This window comes from Mustela putorius, unplaced genomic scaffold, assembly GCF_011764305.1.
Source record: "Mustela putorius furo isolate JIRA1106 unplaced genomic scaffold, ASM1176430v1.1 tig00537227_pilon_pilon_pilon, whole genome shotgun sequence".
Classification (NCBI taxonomy): domain Eukaryota; kingdom Metazoa; phylum Chordata; class Mammalia; order Carnivora; family Mustelidae; genus Mustela; species Mustela putorius.
The window spans coordinates 15,786,792-15,806,325 of NW_025422368.1; the positions used below are offsets into that span (position 1 = coordinate 15,786,792).

General features: G+C 35.9%; 1 protein-coding gene across 2 annotated transcripts in view; it reads left to right on the forward strand.

The window, feature by feature from the left end:
• Positions 1–19,534, forward strand: part of CPNE8 (copine 8) — a 217,545-nt gene that overhangs the window by 107,790 nt on the left and 90,221 nt on the right. For both annotated transcript variants that reach the window (XM_004771828.3, XM_004771829.3), the window contains exons 8-10: positions 206–309; positions 10,931–11,035; positions 12,362–12,403. In XM_004771828.3, coding sequence (XP_004771885.1) covers positions 206–309; positions 10,931–11,035; positions 12,362–12,403 — 251 coding nt within the window. The remainder of the gene's footprint in view (positions 1–205; positions 310–10,930; positions 11,036–12,361; positions 12,404–19,534) is intronic.

Consider the following 19,534-nt stretch of genomic DNA (forward strand, 5'->3'; position numbering starts at 1 on the left):
TGTGACTAGAGCAGAAACTTCCAGAGTCAATTTCTTAGTCTCACAATCCTTTACAAAGTAATTTCATGTTGTCTGGGATTCTTGCACACTTGGCCATTTGCATTAAGATGGTATATTTGTTTTCTTGTCAAGTCTTGCTTGTGATCTGCAGTTTCTAGTTATTTATAACTGAGGTTTTGAGATATTTTATTAATTTTGTTTGTAGGATGCTGTTCTGATGCAATTTTGTGCGAACAAATTGGACAAGAAGGACTTCTTTGGAAAATCAGATCCTTTTCTTGTTTTTTATCGAAGTAATGAAGATGGCAGGTAGATTTATCTTTTATGCATTTTAACTCTATAGTAAGAATGATACTTGAACTATTATTTTTTTTTCCTCAGAGAAGCTCAGTGAATTGATAAACAGTAAAATATTTTGGTATTTTAAAAATTGATTTGATTTTTGCATTTCAATAACAATGTGTAATTTTATAAGTACTTTATATGTTTTGTATGATATTAAAAATGATTGATTTTCAACTTCAAAGAAACATTTCCTGGTGCGCTCCGCAACACAGGAATAAAGTCTTTCGAATTCCTACCTGTCCTGGATTCCAGGCCCTGCTGTTGTGGTACTTCCCGAGTCATCCAGTTGAAAGAGGAGGCCGGTTGAACTGTCTCTTCTCCGGATTGATGTAATGAACATCCTTTGCATATATCTTGGTCCATATGTGCGTGTATTTCCATAGGATAGATGCCATAGGTGGCTTGAGGGGTATGCAGATTAAAATGCTGATAACTTCTACAAAATGTCTTTGAAAATGGGAGGAGTCAAGATGGCGGAGAAGTAGCAGGCTGAGATTACTTCAGGTAGCAGGAGATCAGCTAGATAGCTTATCTAAAGATTGCAAACACCTACAAATCCAACGAGAGATCGAAGAGAAGAAGAACAGTAATTCTAGAAACAGAAAATCAACCACTTTCTGAAAGCATATTTTGCTGGAGTCTTTGCCACCCTTTTAGTATTTTACTTGCTCCTTCATATACTCTTATCTGGAAAAAATGACAAGATGGAAAAATTCACCACAAAGAAAAGAACAAGAGGCAGAACCGAAGGCTAGGGTCCAAATCAATACAGACATTGGTAATATGTCAGATCTAGAGTTCAGAATGATGATTCTCAAGGTTCTAGACAGGCTCGAAAAAGGCATGGAAGATATTAGAGAAATCCTCTCGGGAGATATAAAAGCCCTTTCTGGAGAAATAAAAGAACTAAAATCTAACCAACTTGAAATCAAAAAAGCTATTAATGAGGTGCAATCAAAAATGGAGGCTCTGACTGCTAGGATAAATGAGGCAGAAGAAAGAATTACTGATATAGAAGACCAAATGACAGAGAATAAAGAGGCTGAGCAAAAGAGGGACCAACAGCTACTGGACCACAAGGGCAGAGTTTGAGAGATAAGTGACACCATAAGACAAAACAACATTAGAATAATTGGGATTCCAGAAGAAGAAAGAGAGAGGGGAGCAGAAGGTATATTGGAGAGAATTATTGGAGAGAATTTCCCCAATATGGCAAAGGGAACAAGCATCAAAATTCAGGAGGTGCAGAGAACGCCCCTCAAAATCAGTAAGAACAGGTCCACACCCCATCACCTAATAGGAAAATTTACAAGTCTTAGTGACAAAGAGAAAATCCTGAAAGCAGCCCGGGAAAAGAAGTCTGTAACATACAATGGTAAAAATATTAGATTGGCAGCAGACTTATCCACAGAGACGTGGCAGGCCAGAAAGAGCTGGCATAGTATATTCAGAGCACTAAATGAGAAAAACATGCAGCCAAGAATACTATATCCAGCTAGGCTATCATTGTAAATAGAAGGAGAGATTAAAAGTTTCCAGGACAAACAAAACCTGAAAGAATTTGCAAACACCAAACCAGCTCTACAGGAAATATTGAAAGGGGTCCTCTAAGCAAAGAGAAGGACTAAAAGTAGTAGATAAGAAAGGAACAGAGACAATACACAGTAACAGTCACCTTACAGGCAATACAATGGCATTAAATTTATAGTTCTCAATAGTTACCCTGAATGTTAATAGGCTGAATGCCCCCAATCAATAGACACAGGGTATCAGAATGGATAAAAAAACAAAACCCATCTATATGTTGCCTCCAAGAAACTCATTTTAAGCCCGAAGACACCTCCAGATTTAAAGTGAGGGGGTGGAAAAGAATTTACCATGCTAATGGACATCAGAAGAAAGCAGGAGTGGCAATCCTTATGATATCAGATCAATTAGATTTTAAGCCAAAGACTATAATAAGAGATGAGGAAGGACACTATGTCATACTCAAAGGGTCTGTCCAACAAGAAGATTTAACAATTTTAAATATCTATGCCCCCAATGTGGGAGCAGCCAACTATATAAACCAATTAATAACAAATCAAAGAAACACGTCGACAATAATACAATAACAGTAGGGGACTTTAACACTCCCCTCACTGAAATGGACAGATCATCCAAGCAAAAGATCAACAAGGAAATAAAGGCCTTAAATGACACACTGGACCAGATGGACATCACAGATATATTCAGAACATTTCATCCCAAAGCAACAGAATACACATTCTTCTCTAGTGCACATGGAACATTCTCCAGAATAGATCACATCCTCGGTCCTAAATCAGGACTCAACCGGTATCAAAAGATTGGGATCATTCCCTGCATATTTTCAGAACACAATACTCTGAAGCTAGAACTCAACCACAAGAGGAAGTTTGGAAAGAACCCATATACATGGAGACTAAACAGCATCCTTCTAAAGAATGAATGGGTCAACTGGGAAATTAAAGAAGAATTGAAAAAAATCATGGAAACAAATGATAATGAAAATACAACGGTTCAAAATCTGTGGGACACAACAAAAGCAGTCCTTAGAGGAAAATATGTAGCGGTACAAGCCTTTCTCAAGAAACAAGAAAGGTCTCAGGTGCACAACCTAACCCTACACCTAAAGGAGCTGGAGAAAGAACAAGAAAGAAACCCTAATCCCAGCAGGAGAAGAGAAATCATAAAGATCAGAGCAGAAATCAATGAAATAGAAACCAAAAAAAAAAACAATAGAACAAATCAACAAAACTAGGAGCTGGTTCTTTAAAAGAATTAATAAAATTGATAAACCCCTGGCCCGACTTATCAAAAAGCAAAGAGAAAGGACCCAAATAAATAAAATCATGAATGAAAGAGGAGAGATCACAACTAACACCAAAGAAATACAAACTATTATAAGAACATACTATAAGCAACTCTACGCCAACAAATTTGACAATCTGGAAGAAATGGATGCATTCCTAGAAACATATAAACTACCACAACTGAACCAGGAAGAAATAGAAAGCCTGAACAGACCCATAACCAGTAAGGAGATTGAAACAGTCATTAAAAATCTCCAAACAAACAAAAGCCCAGGGCCAGACGGCTTCCCGGGGGAATTCTACCAAACATTTAAAGAAGAACTAATTCCTATTCTCCTGAAACTGTTCCAAAAAATAGAAATGGAAGGAAAACTTCCAAACTCATTTTATGAGGCCAGCATCACCTTGATCCCAAAACCAGACAAGGATCCCATCAAAAAAGAGAGCTATAGACCAATATCCTTGATGAACACAGATGCGAAAATTCTCACCAAAATACAAGCCAATAGGATTCAACAGCACATTAAAAGGATTATTCACCACGACCAAGTGGGATTTATTCCAGGGCTGCAAGGTTGGTTCAACATCTGCAAATCAGTCAATGTGATACAACACATCAATAAAAGAAAGAACCAGAACCATATGATACTCTCAATAGATGCTGAAAAAGCATTTGACAAAGTACAGCATCCCTTCCTGATCAAAACTCTTCAAAGTGTAGGGATAGAGGGCACATACCTCAATATCATCAAAGCCATCTATGAAAAACCCACCGCAAATATCATTCTCAATGGAGAAAAACTGAAAGCTTTTCCGCTAAGGTCAGGAGCACGGTAGGGATGTCCATTATCACCACTGCTATTCAACATAGTACTAGAAGTCCTTGCCTCAGCAATCGGACAACAAAAAGAAATTAAAGGCATCCAAATCGGCAAAGAGGAAGTCAAACTAGCACTCTTCTCAGGTGATATGATACTATATGTGGAAAACCCAAAAGACTCCCCTCCAAAGCTGCTAGAACTTGTACAGGAATTCAGTAATGTGTCAGGATACAAAATCAATGCACAGAAATGAGTTGCATTTCTCTACACCAACAACAAGACAGAAGAAACAGAAATTAAGGAGTCAATCCCATTTACAGTTGCACCCAAAACTATAAGCTACCTAGGAATAAACCTAACCAAAGGTGCTAAGAATCTATACTCAGAAAACTATAAGGTACTCATGAAAGAAATTGAGGAAGACACAAAGAAATGGAAAAATGTTCCATGCTCCTGGATTGGAAGAATAAATATTGTGAAAATGTCTATGCTACCTAAAGCAATCTACACATTTAATGCAGTTCCTATGAAAATACCAATCATTTTTTTCAACGAAAAGGAACAAATAATCCTAAAATTTATATGGACCCAGAAAAGATCTCGAATAGCCAAAAGAGTATTGAAAAAGAAAGCCAAAGTTGTTTGCATCACAATTCTAGACTTTAAGCTCTGTTACAAAGCTGTCATCATCAAGACAGCATGGTATTGGCACAAAAACAAACACATAGATCAATGGAGCAAAATAGAGAGCCCAGAAATAGACCCTCAACTCTATGGTCAACTAATCTTCATCCAATGGAAAAAAGACAGTCTCTTCAATAAATGGTGTTGGAAAACTTGGACAGCCACATGCAGAAAAATGAAATTAGACCATTTCCTTACACCACACATGAAAAATAGACTCAGAATTGATGAAGGACCTCCATGTGAGAAAGGAATCCATCAAAATCCTTGAGGAGAACACAGGCAGCCACCTCTTTGACCTTAGCCGCAGCAACATCTTCCTAGGAACATCACCAAAGGCAAGGGAAGCAAGGGCCAAAATGAACTATTGGAATTTTATCAAGATCAAAAGGTTTTGCACAGCAAAGGAACAGTTAACAAAACCAAACGACAACTGAAAGAATGGGAGAAGATATTTGCAAACGACATATCAGATAAAGGGCTAGTGCCAAAATTTATAAAGAGCTTTGCAAACTCAACACCCAAAGAACAGATAATCTAATCAAGAAATGGGCAGAAGACATGAACAGATATTTCTGCAAAGAAGACATCCATGTGGCCAACAGACACATGAAAAAGTGCTCCACATCACTCGGTATCAGGGAAATACAACTCAAAACCACAATGAGATACCACCTCACACCAGTCAGGATGGCTAAAATCAACAAGTCAGGAAATGACAGATGCTGGCGAAGATGCGGAGAAAGGGGAACCTTTTACACTGTTGGTGGGAATGCAAGATGTTGCAACCATTCTGGAAAACAGCATGGAGGTTCCTCAAAATGTTGAAAATAGTACTGTCCTATGACCCAGCAATTGCACTACTGGGTATTTGCCCTAAAGATACAAACGTAGTGATCCGAAGGGGCACGTGCACCCGAATGTTAAAAGCAGCAATGTCCACAAGAGCCAAACTATGGAAAGAACCTAGATGTCCATCAACAGATGAATGGATCAAGAAGAAGTTGTATATATACACAATGGAATACTATGCAGCCATCAAAAGAAATGAAATCTTGCCATTTGTTACAACGTGGATGGAACTAGAGCATATCATGCTTAGCGAAATAAGTCAAGCAGAGAAAGACAACTATCATATGATCTCCCTGATATGAGGAAGTGGTGATGCAAAATGGCGGCTTAAGTGGGTAGGCGAAGAATCAATGAAACAAGATGGGATTGGGAGGGAGACAAACCATAAGTGACTCTTAATCTTTTTTTTTTTTTTTTTTTTAAAGATTTTATTTATTTATTTGACAGAGAGAAATCACAAGTAGGCAGAGAGGCAGGCAGAGAGAGAGAGAGGGAAGCAGGCTCTCCGCTGAGCAGAGAGCCCGATGTGGGACTCGATCCCAGGACTCTGAGATCATGACCTGAGCCGAAGGCAGCGGCTTAACCCACTGAGCCACCCAGGCGCCCAAGTGACTCTTAATCTCACAAAACAAACTGAGGGTTGCTGGAGGGAGTGGGGTTAGAAGAAGGGTGGTAGGTTTATGGACATTGGGGAGGGTATGTAGTGCTGTCAAGTGTGTAAACCTGGTGATTCACAGACCTGTACCCCAGGGGATAAAAATACATTATATGTTTATTTAAAAAAAAAAATAAAGAAACATTTCCTCTGTACTTTACCTAAAATTATAACAGTGCCTTAATAGTATGGAACAATTATATTTTTGTGAATCTAAGATGCTAAAGCTAATGCTTCTTGTTATAAAATTGAAGTCTTAAACCATTTTCTTGGAGAAGGATTAGGATTTTATGGGTTCTTTTTTATACTTCGGTGTTTTAGGATGTTTTTCTCCAGTAATATTTGTCTAACATGAAATAACATTTTTTATTGCCTTTTTGTAATTTGAATGTTTTTAGCAGTCATGATTAGACTGGCTTTAATCGGTTTAAAATTGTACCCATGGGTTATAAAATATAATTTAATATGTACTATTCTACCATTAAATATATTTAATGTTTCTGTGATTCATACTGTAATGTCAGTATCTGTGGGAAAGTTTAGTGGTCATATTATGGGCCAAGGTTCTACTGCCTCAGTTTAAATCATGACTATCCTACTTAGTAGCTATGAGACCATAGGTAATCTTTTCAACCCATTTGAGACTCTGTTTTCTCATCTATGAAATGGGCTAATAGTCATAGCTTCTTCACAGTGTTGTTGACAGTATTAAATGAGTTACAGCACAAAAAAGCAGAAGCTTGCTTAATACATAAAATGCAAATGTTAGGTGTTATTATTACTGATCTTAATGTATAAGTTTTCCTTAACTGTATGGAATAAAATATTAGCTAAAGGAAAAATGTTATTTTAAGAGGAAAAAAGAAGGGAAGAGAATAAAAAAAAAAAAACCCATCACAACTGCCACACTTGCAAATGAAACTAGACATGTTAATGTTATATAGTAAGTATATAAAATGTACGTAAAAATAGAAAGTTTGCAATTTAAAGTGAATACACTGGGCAGTATAAAATGATGTTTTACTTTATTGTATGATTGTTGTTGACCAAGTCCTGGTCAACTGTTGGTTATTGTGTTATGGTGTCACATTATTACACTTTTCTACTTCCCTTCTATCTTGGTGGTAAAAAATGACAGAGTAGTATTTGCATCTGGATACTGCTTGCACCCATGTGGAAAATATGGGCAATGAAGGAACCAGTCATTTGGCAGTCATTTCAAGGGAAGAGAAAAACTAAAGAATGGTTCAGGGATTTCTTTGTGACAATGTTGTCCTGTCTGAACTACTTGTTTTCTGAATTTGCTATTTTTATTTTTACCAGTTTTCTTTACAAAGATTTGTTGTACGATTATAGAATTTCCATCTCTCACACATTTAATACTACTCATGAGTGTTATATTATGGAAATTTATTATGCTTATGTAAAAATGATAGTGATTTATTCATTAAATGAAATGTAATTATTAAGAAGAGTATGGTTAATCAAAAAAGTCATTTAAAAACAACTGTTGCTAAAATTTGGTGGATCTTACTTCAGAAGACTTTCCACTTACCTTTACACACAGAAAATTGGGTCACCATCTATACCTAAACATATATTTTAAAGCCTATGTATTAGTATATATATATTTATATATTTACGTTTTGTTTTGATGAGTTTTGAATGAGTAAGAGTGACTTTCTCCACACTTTTTATGTGTAAACCTCTTTTTTTTAACTGCAAAGATTTTTAGCTTTATTTTTAACATTTATTTGAATATGAGGCTATTTTAAAAATTACCTGTTGCCTTGTGTGTTTGAGGCTCATTTTATAAGACAGAGTAAAACTTCGTTTTAACTGGAAGCATTAATAAAAATCCTTAACAATATATGATTATAAATTCTTACTTTCTTGCTGTCACATTTATTTAGTAACTTAAACTGTATTCATCATTAGGTAATAATTTTCCTTTGGAATAGCTGGGTTTTTGTTATAGTTTTTGTTTTGCAAATGGTTTCATGTCAAGTACTTTAATAAGGCTTCATTTGACATTTTTTCATAAGGCTGTTTAATAAAAATAATTTTAAATACTATTTTTAATATATGTGCAGTTATATTTAGGCAGCAATAAATAAATAGCTCACTGAGATGAACCACTTTCTTAAGAGCAAAAGTTCCAAGTGTCAACATATTTAATTATTATGGCTGGTGATACTAGAAATGTCATAGAATTTTGATTTTGCCATAAACAAAAAGGCCAAAAAGTCCGTAGCGTGTTTGTTGAACATGCTTGTTTCAAGATGTTCAGTTGCTTGCTCTATTATCTACCTCTGTCACTACCTGTGGATCCTTGGATCTAGATATCATCTGTGTAGCTATCCAATTGCATCTACCACCATACCAAAGGCTTGATATATATAAGAATCTGATTCAAGAGAAGAGAAAGCTCCTTTTTAGATCTTTAAGGATGTGTTGTATTTTAAAGAGAGGCAGAAGCCTATTTCTAAAGCAAAACAGTACACTTGACCCTGTACAAAATGGGTTTAAACTCCACAACTCCTATTACACATGGATTTTTTTTTTGATAACAACTGTATATACATTTCCTCTGAAGATTTTTAAAAATAACATTTTCTTTTCTCTAGCTTATGTTACTGCGAGAACACAGTGTATAATACCTATAACAAACAAAATGTGTGTTAGTTAACTGTTTATATTATCAGAAGGCTTCCAGTCACAGTAGACTATTAGTTCATTTTTGAGGGAGTCAAAAGTTATGTGCAGATTTTTGACTGGTAGGTCCATGCCCCTGACCCCTGTATTATTCAAGAATGGGTCAGTTATGTATGTAATTTTGTCCCCATGAGCTTTTCTTAACCATTTTTGTATACTGTCTTTTCTCTCTGTTCCCTGTCTAGTCTTCCCTTATCTCCTTTTTTTTCCTCGGTTTTAGACATCTCAGTGACCCTTTTTGAGTTTGCACAGTCTATCCTCAATCTTTCTTTCCGTGGCTTTTGCCCCTAAATTGTTTTCAGTGAGTCAAGTCTGAGAGCATTTGACCACAATATATTCTCTTGAGCTCTGTCAGTTTGGTAGCAGGAGTCTGTTTAACTGGGTGAGGATACAACCAGGGAAGGGGATGGCACTAATGACACCAGTCTTGTGATGAATACTTGATCCTTTTATGTTTCTATTTGGTCTCGTAATGGAAGGAGACTCCTCTTACCTGAGAGGAGGGAAATGGACTCCGAGGCTTTTCAAAGTGAGAGTATTTTCTTGTGTGGGTTAGGTGCAGCATGTTCAGTATGGTGCTTAGGTAATATTCTCATGTTCATGACTGTTACAGGCATCCCAGTATTTGGAAAACTTCATTACGAAGGTCTTAGTTAGGACTGGGTTTGGGTATCATTCTGACCAAGATCATTTTATATCTCATGAACTGCTGCATGTATTTACATTAGGCAAGAGCATTTCTAGGACCTGATTCATGTATGGAAATTGAATGGTCTGATGGAAACAATGCTGGAGTTTGAATCAGAAAAACCAGCTTTAATGCTACATGGATCTTACCTCTTATTGTGTATTCTTTAGGTCTGTAGAGCCAATGGTTTAGATAAAGAAAGAACCATAAACTTAGTGTCTCACTTTAAGGTCATGATGTTTATCTTAATGAAGGCCCTTGGGTCTCTCCAAGAATCCTACTTTTTTGCTTGATCCACCAAGTTTCCCTCTCTCCCAGAGAGTTCAGCACTTCCGCCCACTTTTCTTTACTGAGGTTCATCCTTCTTATTTCATACGAAAATCGATGCAATTGGAGAACTTTCTCATCACAACATCTGCAGTGCACTCTACCTTCCTGAAGGTTCCTGCAAAATGGCTATCTGTGATCCCAAGACCACAACTCCTTCATAGATGCCCTGGATCCCAGCCACTCTCATCTACTTAAGCACATTGCTCCAGTCTTTCTCTTATGCATAGTAAATTGTTTCCTATTTGTTGGATCCATCCCTTTTTTTTTTTTCTTAAAATTTTTATTTTTATTATTTATTTGGGGGGGCACACAAGCATGAGGGAGAAGCGGACTCCCCACTAAGCATGGAGGACTCTGAGAGCGTGACCTGAGTGGAAGGCAGACGGTTAACTGACTGAGCTACCCAGGTGCCCCTCTGTTGGATCTTCCATTTAGCATACAACCTTGCTGTTATTTCTTCCTTCCCACGGAGAAAAATTGAAAAGTAACAAAAACCACAAACCTTTCTGTGGATTAATCTATCCCTGAAGCTAACCCCAATTTCTGTTTACGGCTAAACACCTCAAATATATTCTCTACACATGTGTCTGTTTCTCTTCTCTGTCTTAAATCCATCCCCACCAGGTTTTTGTCCCCAACACTACAAGAAGCTAATATTTTGGGGGAATACTGATGACCTTCATGTTCTTAGCCATAGATATTTTTCACTCTTTCAGTATGTCCTCACAATTTTTATAGAGCTTATTTACAGAGCAGCTTTAGAATTTATTGAATCTGCAAAAGATTATTTTTCTTAAACTTACTGCAAAATCTCATTGCTTTATATTGTAGTGAACTTATCTTTAAAGTTCTAAAACCACAAATCTCTTTTTACTAAGTCATATACCATCTGCAGGAAGATTGACATTTGTTCTACACAAAGAAGAAAGAGAAGAATGCCTACTAAAGCAATATATCATAATCAAATTATGAAAATAAGTGGAACCTTTTCTTTTGTTTTTCACAGTTTTACAATTTGTCATAAAACAGAAGTCGTCAAAAACACTCTAAATCCTGTATGGCAAGCATTCAAGATCTCAGTCAGAGCATTATGTAATGGTGATTATGACAGGTAATAAATGACAGCTTTTCTGAGACTTTGGAATATTTCCTACAGACTTTGTATCTAATAATCTAAGCCAAATTTTTAAAAATTAAGGTGTCTTCTTTACATATGTAAAAGTGTATTTAACAAGCATAGATGATTTGTTCAGAATTTTCTGAATAATGTTTTTTTTAATCCATGATGATTTGGGGAAGAGAGATAATTTGACTCAAGTTTGGTAAAACTGACTGATTTGCCAAGACCAGTAATGTACAAAATGCTAAAAATATATTAAATATTAGTTTGTTTTAACATACTATTCAAACATTACCCTAAAATTTTCATTGCCTCAATGCTTTCATTTGGTATTATCTTTCTAGAGAGGGATAAGTAAAAATGGAAGCTACAAGGCTATGACTAGGTATATTATCAACTTTGATGCACTCTTGAAAATGTTACTTGGTATCACTGTTCTCATGGTCATTGAATCACAGAAGTTCTTCTATCTATTAGATGTAGAACAGGGAGATGCTGGTGTTTTATGAGTAGGTGGGTGGGGTGGCCCTGAAGATACTCCTGCAATATACCTAAAGGTTCCTTAATATCAAAATTTCTTTTCTTCTTTTTCATTTGAGAGTTGATTATAAGGTTATAATATAAAAGCCCTTACCCGAAAAGAAAAGCAAATAAATAGAAGGTAAAAATACAGTCTCTTTATTATCTTGTTACTGGAATATTAGAAAAATGCAAATTTATTCCAATAACTGATATCATAGAAAGCATTGTTAGCAGCATGCCATTAAATTTACTTTAAAACTCGACTGTCATTTTATGCATTTAAATAGATCATAACTTTATTTAACTTCACTCATTCTTTAGAAAGTGGTTCTTGTAATGTGGTTCATGATTAGCATCACCTGGTTAACTTTGTAGAAATTCAGATTCTCAGGCCCCAACTGAAACCCAGTGAACCAGGAACTCTGCGCATGAAGTCTAACCACTCAAGTTTTGAGAAGCCCTCATGTGATTGTGATCCATGCTGAGATTGAGAAATCTTGCTCTAACACAGTAGTTTTCTAGAGAAGTAGCTGCCTACCTTCCTGTTGAGGAGCCATGTCAGATTATACATATACTTTCCCTACTCCCTTTAAAGAAGCAATAAGATTTGAAAAACCTATTTTAAGATATAAATCAAAAAAGAGTAATAAAATCAGTAAAATCTATTTCAAAGTATTTGTAAAAACCTGTAAGCATACATTTCATCTAAAAAAATCTATAACTGATTTTTTAATTCTCAATGATATTTTTTAATTGTACTAAGTAACTTTATGTGAATGTTTTCCCCATGAACAGAACAATCAAAGTAGAAGTGTATGACTGGGATCGAGATGGGAGGTAAGACAATGTCTTTTATTCTGGCTCTTGAAACTTAATATGCTTTAAGTAGTATATTGAAGTGAACACATTTTTAAAATATTAATCTGCAGATTTCAGATTTTTGTCTTATTTTTCTAAATGTTAGTGAGGTGCTTACATGAAATTTTAAGAATTTGTGTAATTTTTCAACTTGGAGAATAAGATAGAGGTCTTCCTCGTTGCCAGTATTGTAGTAAAGATTTTCAACTAGGACTTGATTTTTTATTGTACACCTTACAGATGTCTTGTGTTATACTTTCATGGTACTGATTCTCAAATGCGTGGGTCTCATAAATCTCTCTGAAGGTTCCTAAAACCTTTCTATCCATGTCATTTGTAGGAACCCAAATGGGTACCTGAGTACCCTTCCCCCCTAAAAAAAGACACAAACAAAAAACAAACTAAACTAGAATTATGTCTGGTGATTCACAATGCAAATAGATGTTCAGAACTCCAAAATCATGGTATCCCTCTGCATGTCACACATGTTAAATCCTGAAAGAGAGGGGACTCACTACTTTTTCTCTTTCTTCTTTAGTTTTCCACTGTTTTTGAGGTGTTGTTAAATGATGTTAAGCCAAGGAACCCAGAAATGCTCACATCTCACCTTGCCCTACAGAGCTGCCTCTGCAGGTCTTCCTGAAGGGATAGAAATACACAGATGTCAGGGGAGAATGGCAAGTGCAAAAGCAAAGGACACACTTAATTTTGCTTGGCTAATGCCCTACACTCCAACCCAAAGTTCTCTGAAAAATAGAACTGAAGTGTGCAGTTGAAGCCCAAGATCTAAGCAACACCTGTCCCACCACATTTTATAGAAGTCAACAGCCTAGCCCAAAGGGTTGAGGGTGTCTGGATACTTGAGCATTCCTGGTAATGGAGGAACAAGTTCAGCTGAAAAGTCTGGGCTGTCCTGAGGAGACATCCCTTCTGCTACATAGATTAGGAAAATAGCTGACTGGAGAGCCACACCCTGCATGTTGGTGACATTGGACCTGCATTCATTTGCACACATGGTCTAATTTGTGCCCTGGAATTTGGCCCAGCTAGTTTTTTCTCCTTTTCATGGAATGAAAAGGAAGGATAGAGAAAGAGGTAAAGACACTATCCCATACTTCAGTTCTCACCAGATAACTGGTTTCTGTCTTCATGTGATATCCCAAGCATGACTCGGGTAAACTTCCTAACACCAGTTGTAGTTACTCTTAAAGACAATCCACGTTATACCACAGATCTTTATATTTCTGTCAGCTTATGTATTTAATTGATAATTTATATAGGTCTTCTTTACAAGAATTCTACATGGATTCTTGAGAAATCTAAGTAGAAAAAATTATGTTTTCTCCTAGGAGAAAGCATTTCCATAGTACTTAACGCTCCATTAAACTTTATTCATTGAGAAAATGAGTTTTGCATCTCTGAATAAATAGAAAAAGAAATACTGCTCTTCTGAGTAAAGTAGGACTTTATGCCTTGTATCATGTACCCTGTTTTAAATTTTAATTGAGAGTGGGCAAAAGTGGCAGCTTTTTCCTAGTATTTTTGGGAAATTGGGGAAATGGTTTCGATCTGAACACTATGAAATGAAGTGTTCAAATTCAGATTTGATTTGCATCCATGACTTTTAATCCTAAATTTGCAGACATTGTAGATATTTTATTGTCCTGGTTTGAAAAGTGAGATTTTATGACTCTCCTTCTGTCTCCAGTTTACTTCTGAGCCACAAAAAGTTTGAATTGTTTTGGAGATCAGAATTATCTTGGAATTTAATTATTATTTTTTCTTTTTTGATATTGGAGTTTTGAGCATTCCTAACCAGGATGATTTATTGATTGTTTTTAATGTGCCAGTTATTCTTTAAGCATTTTTCATGTTATTCCTTTTGTAATTTTCACAATAAGAAATAGGAACTATATTAATACCATTTTACAGATAGAGAAATCAAGGCAAAGTCACACAACTAACAAATGGTGCAGCCAGAACTTGAACCCTGACAGTAGGCTTCAACAATTCACTCATGACTAATATGCTATATTTCCATAAAAATAGAACTGTAAATTGTGGCAATTAGGTAAAAGCCTTCAACCTGGGCAATGGTCTTAACTCTATGATGCTTTGGTAGTTGTTGATAATATGGTCACTAGGAAGAATGAAGAGAGTACTTAAGAAACCTTTTTTGTTTTGTTTTGTTTTTAAAGATTTTATTTATTTATTTTACAGACAGAAATCACAAGTAGGCAGAGAGGCAGGCAGGTGGGGGTGGGGGGAGATGCAGGCTCCCCGCTGAGCAGAGAGCCCTATTCGGGGCTTGAGCTCGATCCCAGGACCCTGGGATCATGACCTGAGCCGAAGGCAGAGGCTTAACCCACTGAGCCACCCAGGCACCCCAAGAAACCTTTTAACATAAGTATGTCACTACCTAACATTTTCTATTACCCAAAGAAGTGGAGGAAGCATTACTAGGTAGCAAGAGTATGTAATGGGAAGGTACATAGAGAGAAATGAGTATTACAGATTTTGAAAGAAAATCCTGGTAGCTATTGAAAGGGCCAGTGCATTGTAGAAGAGAGCTGTCTTGGATTATGAGAATAAGATCATGACCTGAGTCGAAGGTAGATGCTTAATGACTGAGCCACCCAGGTGCCCCATAGGTCCATATTTTGATATTAGAAATTTCAGCATATAAATCTGTATAATCTGTGTGTGCTTATTAGCCTTTTCAGTGTTAGCAAAATTACAGTTGAGAATGACATATAAAAAGAAAAATTAAAATCATGATTAAATAATTTTTGATAACCCTTTTACTAAATAATGTAATTTATGAAATTTGAAAGGCACATTGGTCTCTGATAACAGTGATGTGCAAATGCCATAAAATCCAGATACTAGTTTTATAATGCAATACTACTAGTCACTGGATTGTTACATAAGTTGATATTCCAGTATGGGCTTACATGTGCTTATAATAACATATGGTTATACTTTTTACATGCATTTTAGTTTATCTGACAGGATTTCCCATTGTAAATGTTCTTTCCTTAAATCAGATGAACATGATTTGACACTCATTATTTTCATGATACAATGTAATTATCAGCAGAAGCTGTTTCCTATTCTTTGTCATCCTGTCCTTTTTAGTACTTGTCATAAATCTTGTACATATATCAGTTTTTAAATTCTCTGTCTAGATTGAGAACTTTCGTTTCCTCTATTTAGAAAAGATTATTTACTCAGTGGGTTCCTCCTGCCTTTTTTTGACAGCTATAACAGCATTGTCCAGTATAAATACAGTGCAAATTCTATATGTAATTTAAATTTTCTGGTAGCAGCATTAAAAACTAAAACCAGTGAAACTGATGTAATAATATATTTTATTTAACTCTGTATGTGCAAAATGTTATTTTAATATGGAATCAATACAAAGTTATTTTTTTTTTTTAAGATTTAATTATTTGAGAAAGAGACAGAGATAGCAACAGAGATAAGGAGAGACAGAAAGAGCAGGCAAGAGAGGGAGAAGCAGGCTACCCACCGAGCAGGGATCCCAACTTGGGACTTGATCCCAGGGCCCTGGGATCATGACCGGAGCCAAAGGCAGACGCTTCACTGACTGAGTCACACAGGTGCCCCATTATGAAATTATTAATGAGACACTTTACATTGTTTTATGCTAGGTCTTTGAATCCTGGTATGTACTCTTGCTTGCGGCATACTGCATTCAAGCTGGCCCTGTTGCAGCATCTGGTTTGGCAGTGATGATAGTTGATAGCATCATGTAGCCCCATTAAATCCATACAGTATATATCATAAGTGACTTTGTATCAGGTATTTGTTTTAAAACTTTTAACTCCATTTTTGTCTGTATTTCACAGAAGTTTAGAGGTGTCCCCTTATAAAGTGGGGAAAAAACTGGTCAGATATCTGTATTATTTTATGTATAAATTTGACCATAGGAAACCCAACAGATAATCTGATCTTTCAGCCTAGGGAGATTATTTCAGTCAAAAATTCAAGTGAACAATGCTTGACAGGGTTATTTGCTTACCATCCCATTTTGTTATATTAGCTAGGGTACTTCCGACAGTGGAGGTGATAATTATATTCACAGATTAGGAACTTCAGGAAGTGGTGTTATCTTGGGTCAGAATTCTAAGGGTATGTTGAGCTGAGTTCATCAACTTGAAATCAATGCTGGAACAAACATCTTGTGCATCCATGAAGCATACAGAAGTGTGGTAATGCTGTTGCTCAGGTAACCAGTTGACATTAAAATGAGTATCCTGAGCTGGTCATGGTCCCAGGGTCCTGGGATCGAGCCCCGCATCGGGCTCTCCACTCGGTGGGGTGCCTGCTTCCTCCTTTCTCTCTCTCTGCCTGCCTCTCTGCCCTACTTGTGATCTCTATCTGTCAAATAAATAATAAATAAAATCTTAAAAAGAAAAAAAAAATGAGTATCCTGAGCTAGTTTGGAACCGAAGAGACATAGTTATTTGTCCTTTTTTATTTAAACACACTGGCAGTGGTCAGAGAGTGTGGAGACATTGCTTGACCTTGGCATGAATAATCAGTGTAAATGCACCAATTTTCAACAAGTTAAACCACTTTACTAAAATCATCTCCATAACTCCCACCATTTCTTCAAGGGATATGAAGAAAGACTATTTAAACCTCATTTTAACAATTGCAAAGCTGAAGTGCTGAGAAACTGACTTGTCTGGGTTACAAAGCAATCAGTAGTGGTATCTTTGAAAAGCTTCAATTGCTTGAAGTAGCTTCAGCTGACTTTGTAGCTTAATTTAAAATTCAGGGAGCATTAGCAGAACAGCTCTGCATTAAAACCATGTGGCTCTAATGTGGGACTGATTGTAAATGGGCCACCGAGTAGATCTCCATCTCCTGGAACGTGATTTCATGGAAAGGCTGAACTAGTGAACTGCCAGTCATAAAATTTGGCTCTTGAAGTCTGCTGAGAAAGGAGAGAAGTTTTCTTATTAGCACTCTGCTCTGTATCGAATGTAGTCTTTTTAAATAGTGAGTGACACTTATGACAAGAAAGCACAAACTCCATTGATCTGTGAAATGCCAGATAAATGCTATCATTTTCTTGTATGTTACCTTTGAAGATGTTTGATAAACACGCTTGATGTTTTATTTCTGCAATTACTGCATCATCACGGTGGGAAAGAACAGTGATTCTTGGTCCAGAGCTTCACTCAAAAACTTATTTATAAGTTGTCTAAGACATTTATGACTCATTTAGGAGAGACACGTGCAAAACCTTTTTTTATTTGTCTCATTTATTTTAAATTCCCTCACTTATTCTAATTGATCTTCCCTTAACAATTAGCCTCTGTTTGCAGTTAACCCTGAATGTTCTAAATGTGTATTCAGTAGACAGTGTTCAGCCTCTTTTATTTTTCCACCACTTACCACTTCCTTTGAGACTTTTAAAAAATGTTGATAAACGGAATTTCCTAATTGACATGATATTTACTGACATACTACTTCCCCACACACACACACCTCCTACAAATCTAGGTAATGATTTTTCTCATATGCAGTTTTTGAGGGTTTTGTCCACTTTTCTCTTCAGTCTACAATTCTTAACCCTCATTAAAGACTGATTTAATTATTTATGTATTGATACCTAAAGTGCTAATCAAATTTTTATATTTGTATGTCTCTATGTTCTAGTAGAAACTTGATTAGTTATGGAAGAAATTGTTATTGAAATCGTTTATATATAATTGTTATAAGAAATTGTTCCTCATGTGCTAAACAGGTTGTCAGGCTAGTGACAATACACATCTCTAATTTTTATACAGTGATATTTTAATTATCTTTAATGCATTTTCTATATCCTTCCACTTTTGTGTTAATTTTTGTCTGTTGATTTTTCTGTCCAGGCCCAATTTAAATGCTATCAGTTGTCTGAAAGCTTTCCCTGTACATGTGAATTCATTTGCTCCCTCTCTCTCTTGGATCCTGTGTTTACCATTTAGGAATATTTATTAGCGTATCTGTATGTTAAGACTTCGGTTGAAATTTTGTTTCTGCCTTATCTTTCGTATTAAAGCTAAACTCTTGGAGGCCAAGGACTTTGTTTTGTCTTATTATTTCTCACGCTGTAAACTATAGTATTACATTATTAATGTCCTTTAATGTATTAACTTCTTGCTGTGTTATTTCAATATTACAGAAAGAGAATTTGAAATAACTCTGTTGTTTTTCTGATGAACACACTGTTCTCCGTCAGTGCTTGTTACTTATCTTCTCCTTTCTACCCTACTTGAAATTATAACATGGTCTTGAATAATATTAGTGATTATATTTCTCTAGTGAAACTTCAGGCAATGAGTAATTAATTCAGCTGTCATTTTCTCTCTCTCTCTCTCTCTCTCTTTTTTTTTTAACCATTTTCAGATATCTAGGATTTTATATTCACATATCTATGATCTTATTGTACACATTAATTTTTCTACTTTATTCCATGTTCAAATACGGGTGATTTTCACTGAGTAAACAGCAGAATTGCCAAATTCAAATCACAAACACACTTTACACTGAATTTTGATTTATGATCAGCTTATTATTTAGAATATAAACAGTCAAATTCAGAATGTAAATTAATTTCTAGTTTTTTACATAAGGTACTATTAGAGTCCTTAGGGCTCTTAGTGTTAATTCTTTATTTTACAAAGAAGAGACTGAGCCTATTTAATTATATCCAATTTGAATTAGTCATCAGTTTCATCACTAAATCTGCCTTTCCTCTCATAGGTTTTATTCTATCATGAGATTACCAGGGATGATACTCAAAATGTTTATCAACCATCAGAATAGATGAGAGCTATATAATGAAAGTAGAGTCCTAGAAATCCCTTTTCTTTGCCAGGGTCAGCCTTTTCTTTCTTTTTTTTTTTTTTTTTTTTTTTTTTTTTTTTTTTTTTTTTAAAGATTTTATTTATTTATTTGACACAGAGAGAACACAAGTAGGCAGAGAGGCAGGCAGAGAGAGAGAGGAGGAAGCAGGCTCCCTGCTGAGCAGAGAGCCGGATGTGGGACTCGATCCCAGGACCCTGAGATCATGACCTGAGCCGAAGGCAGCGG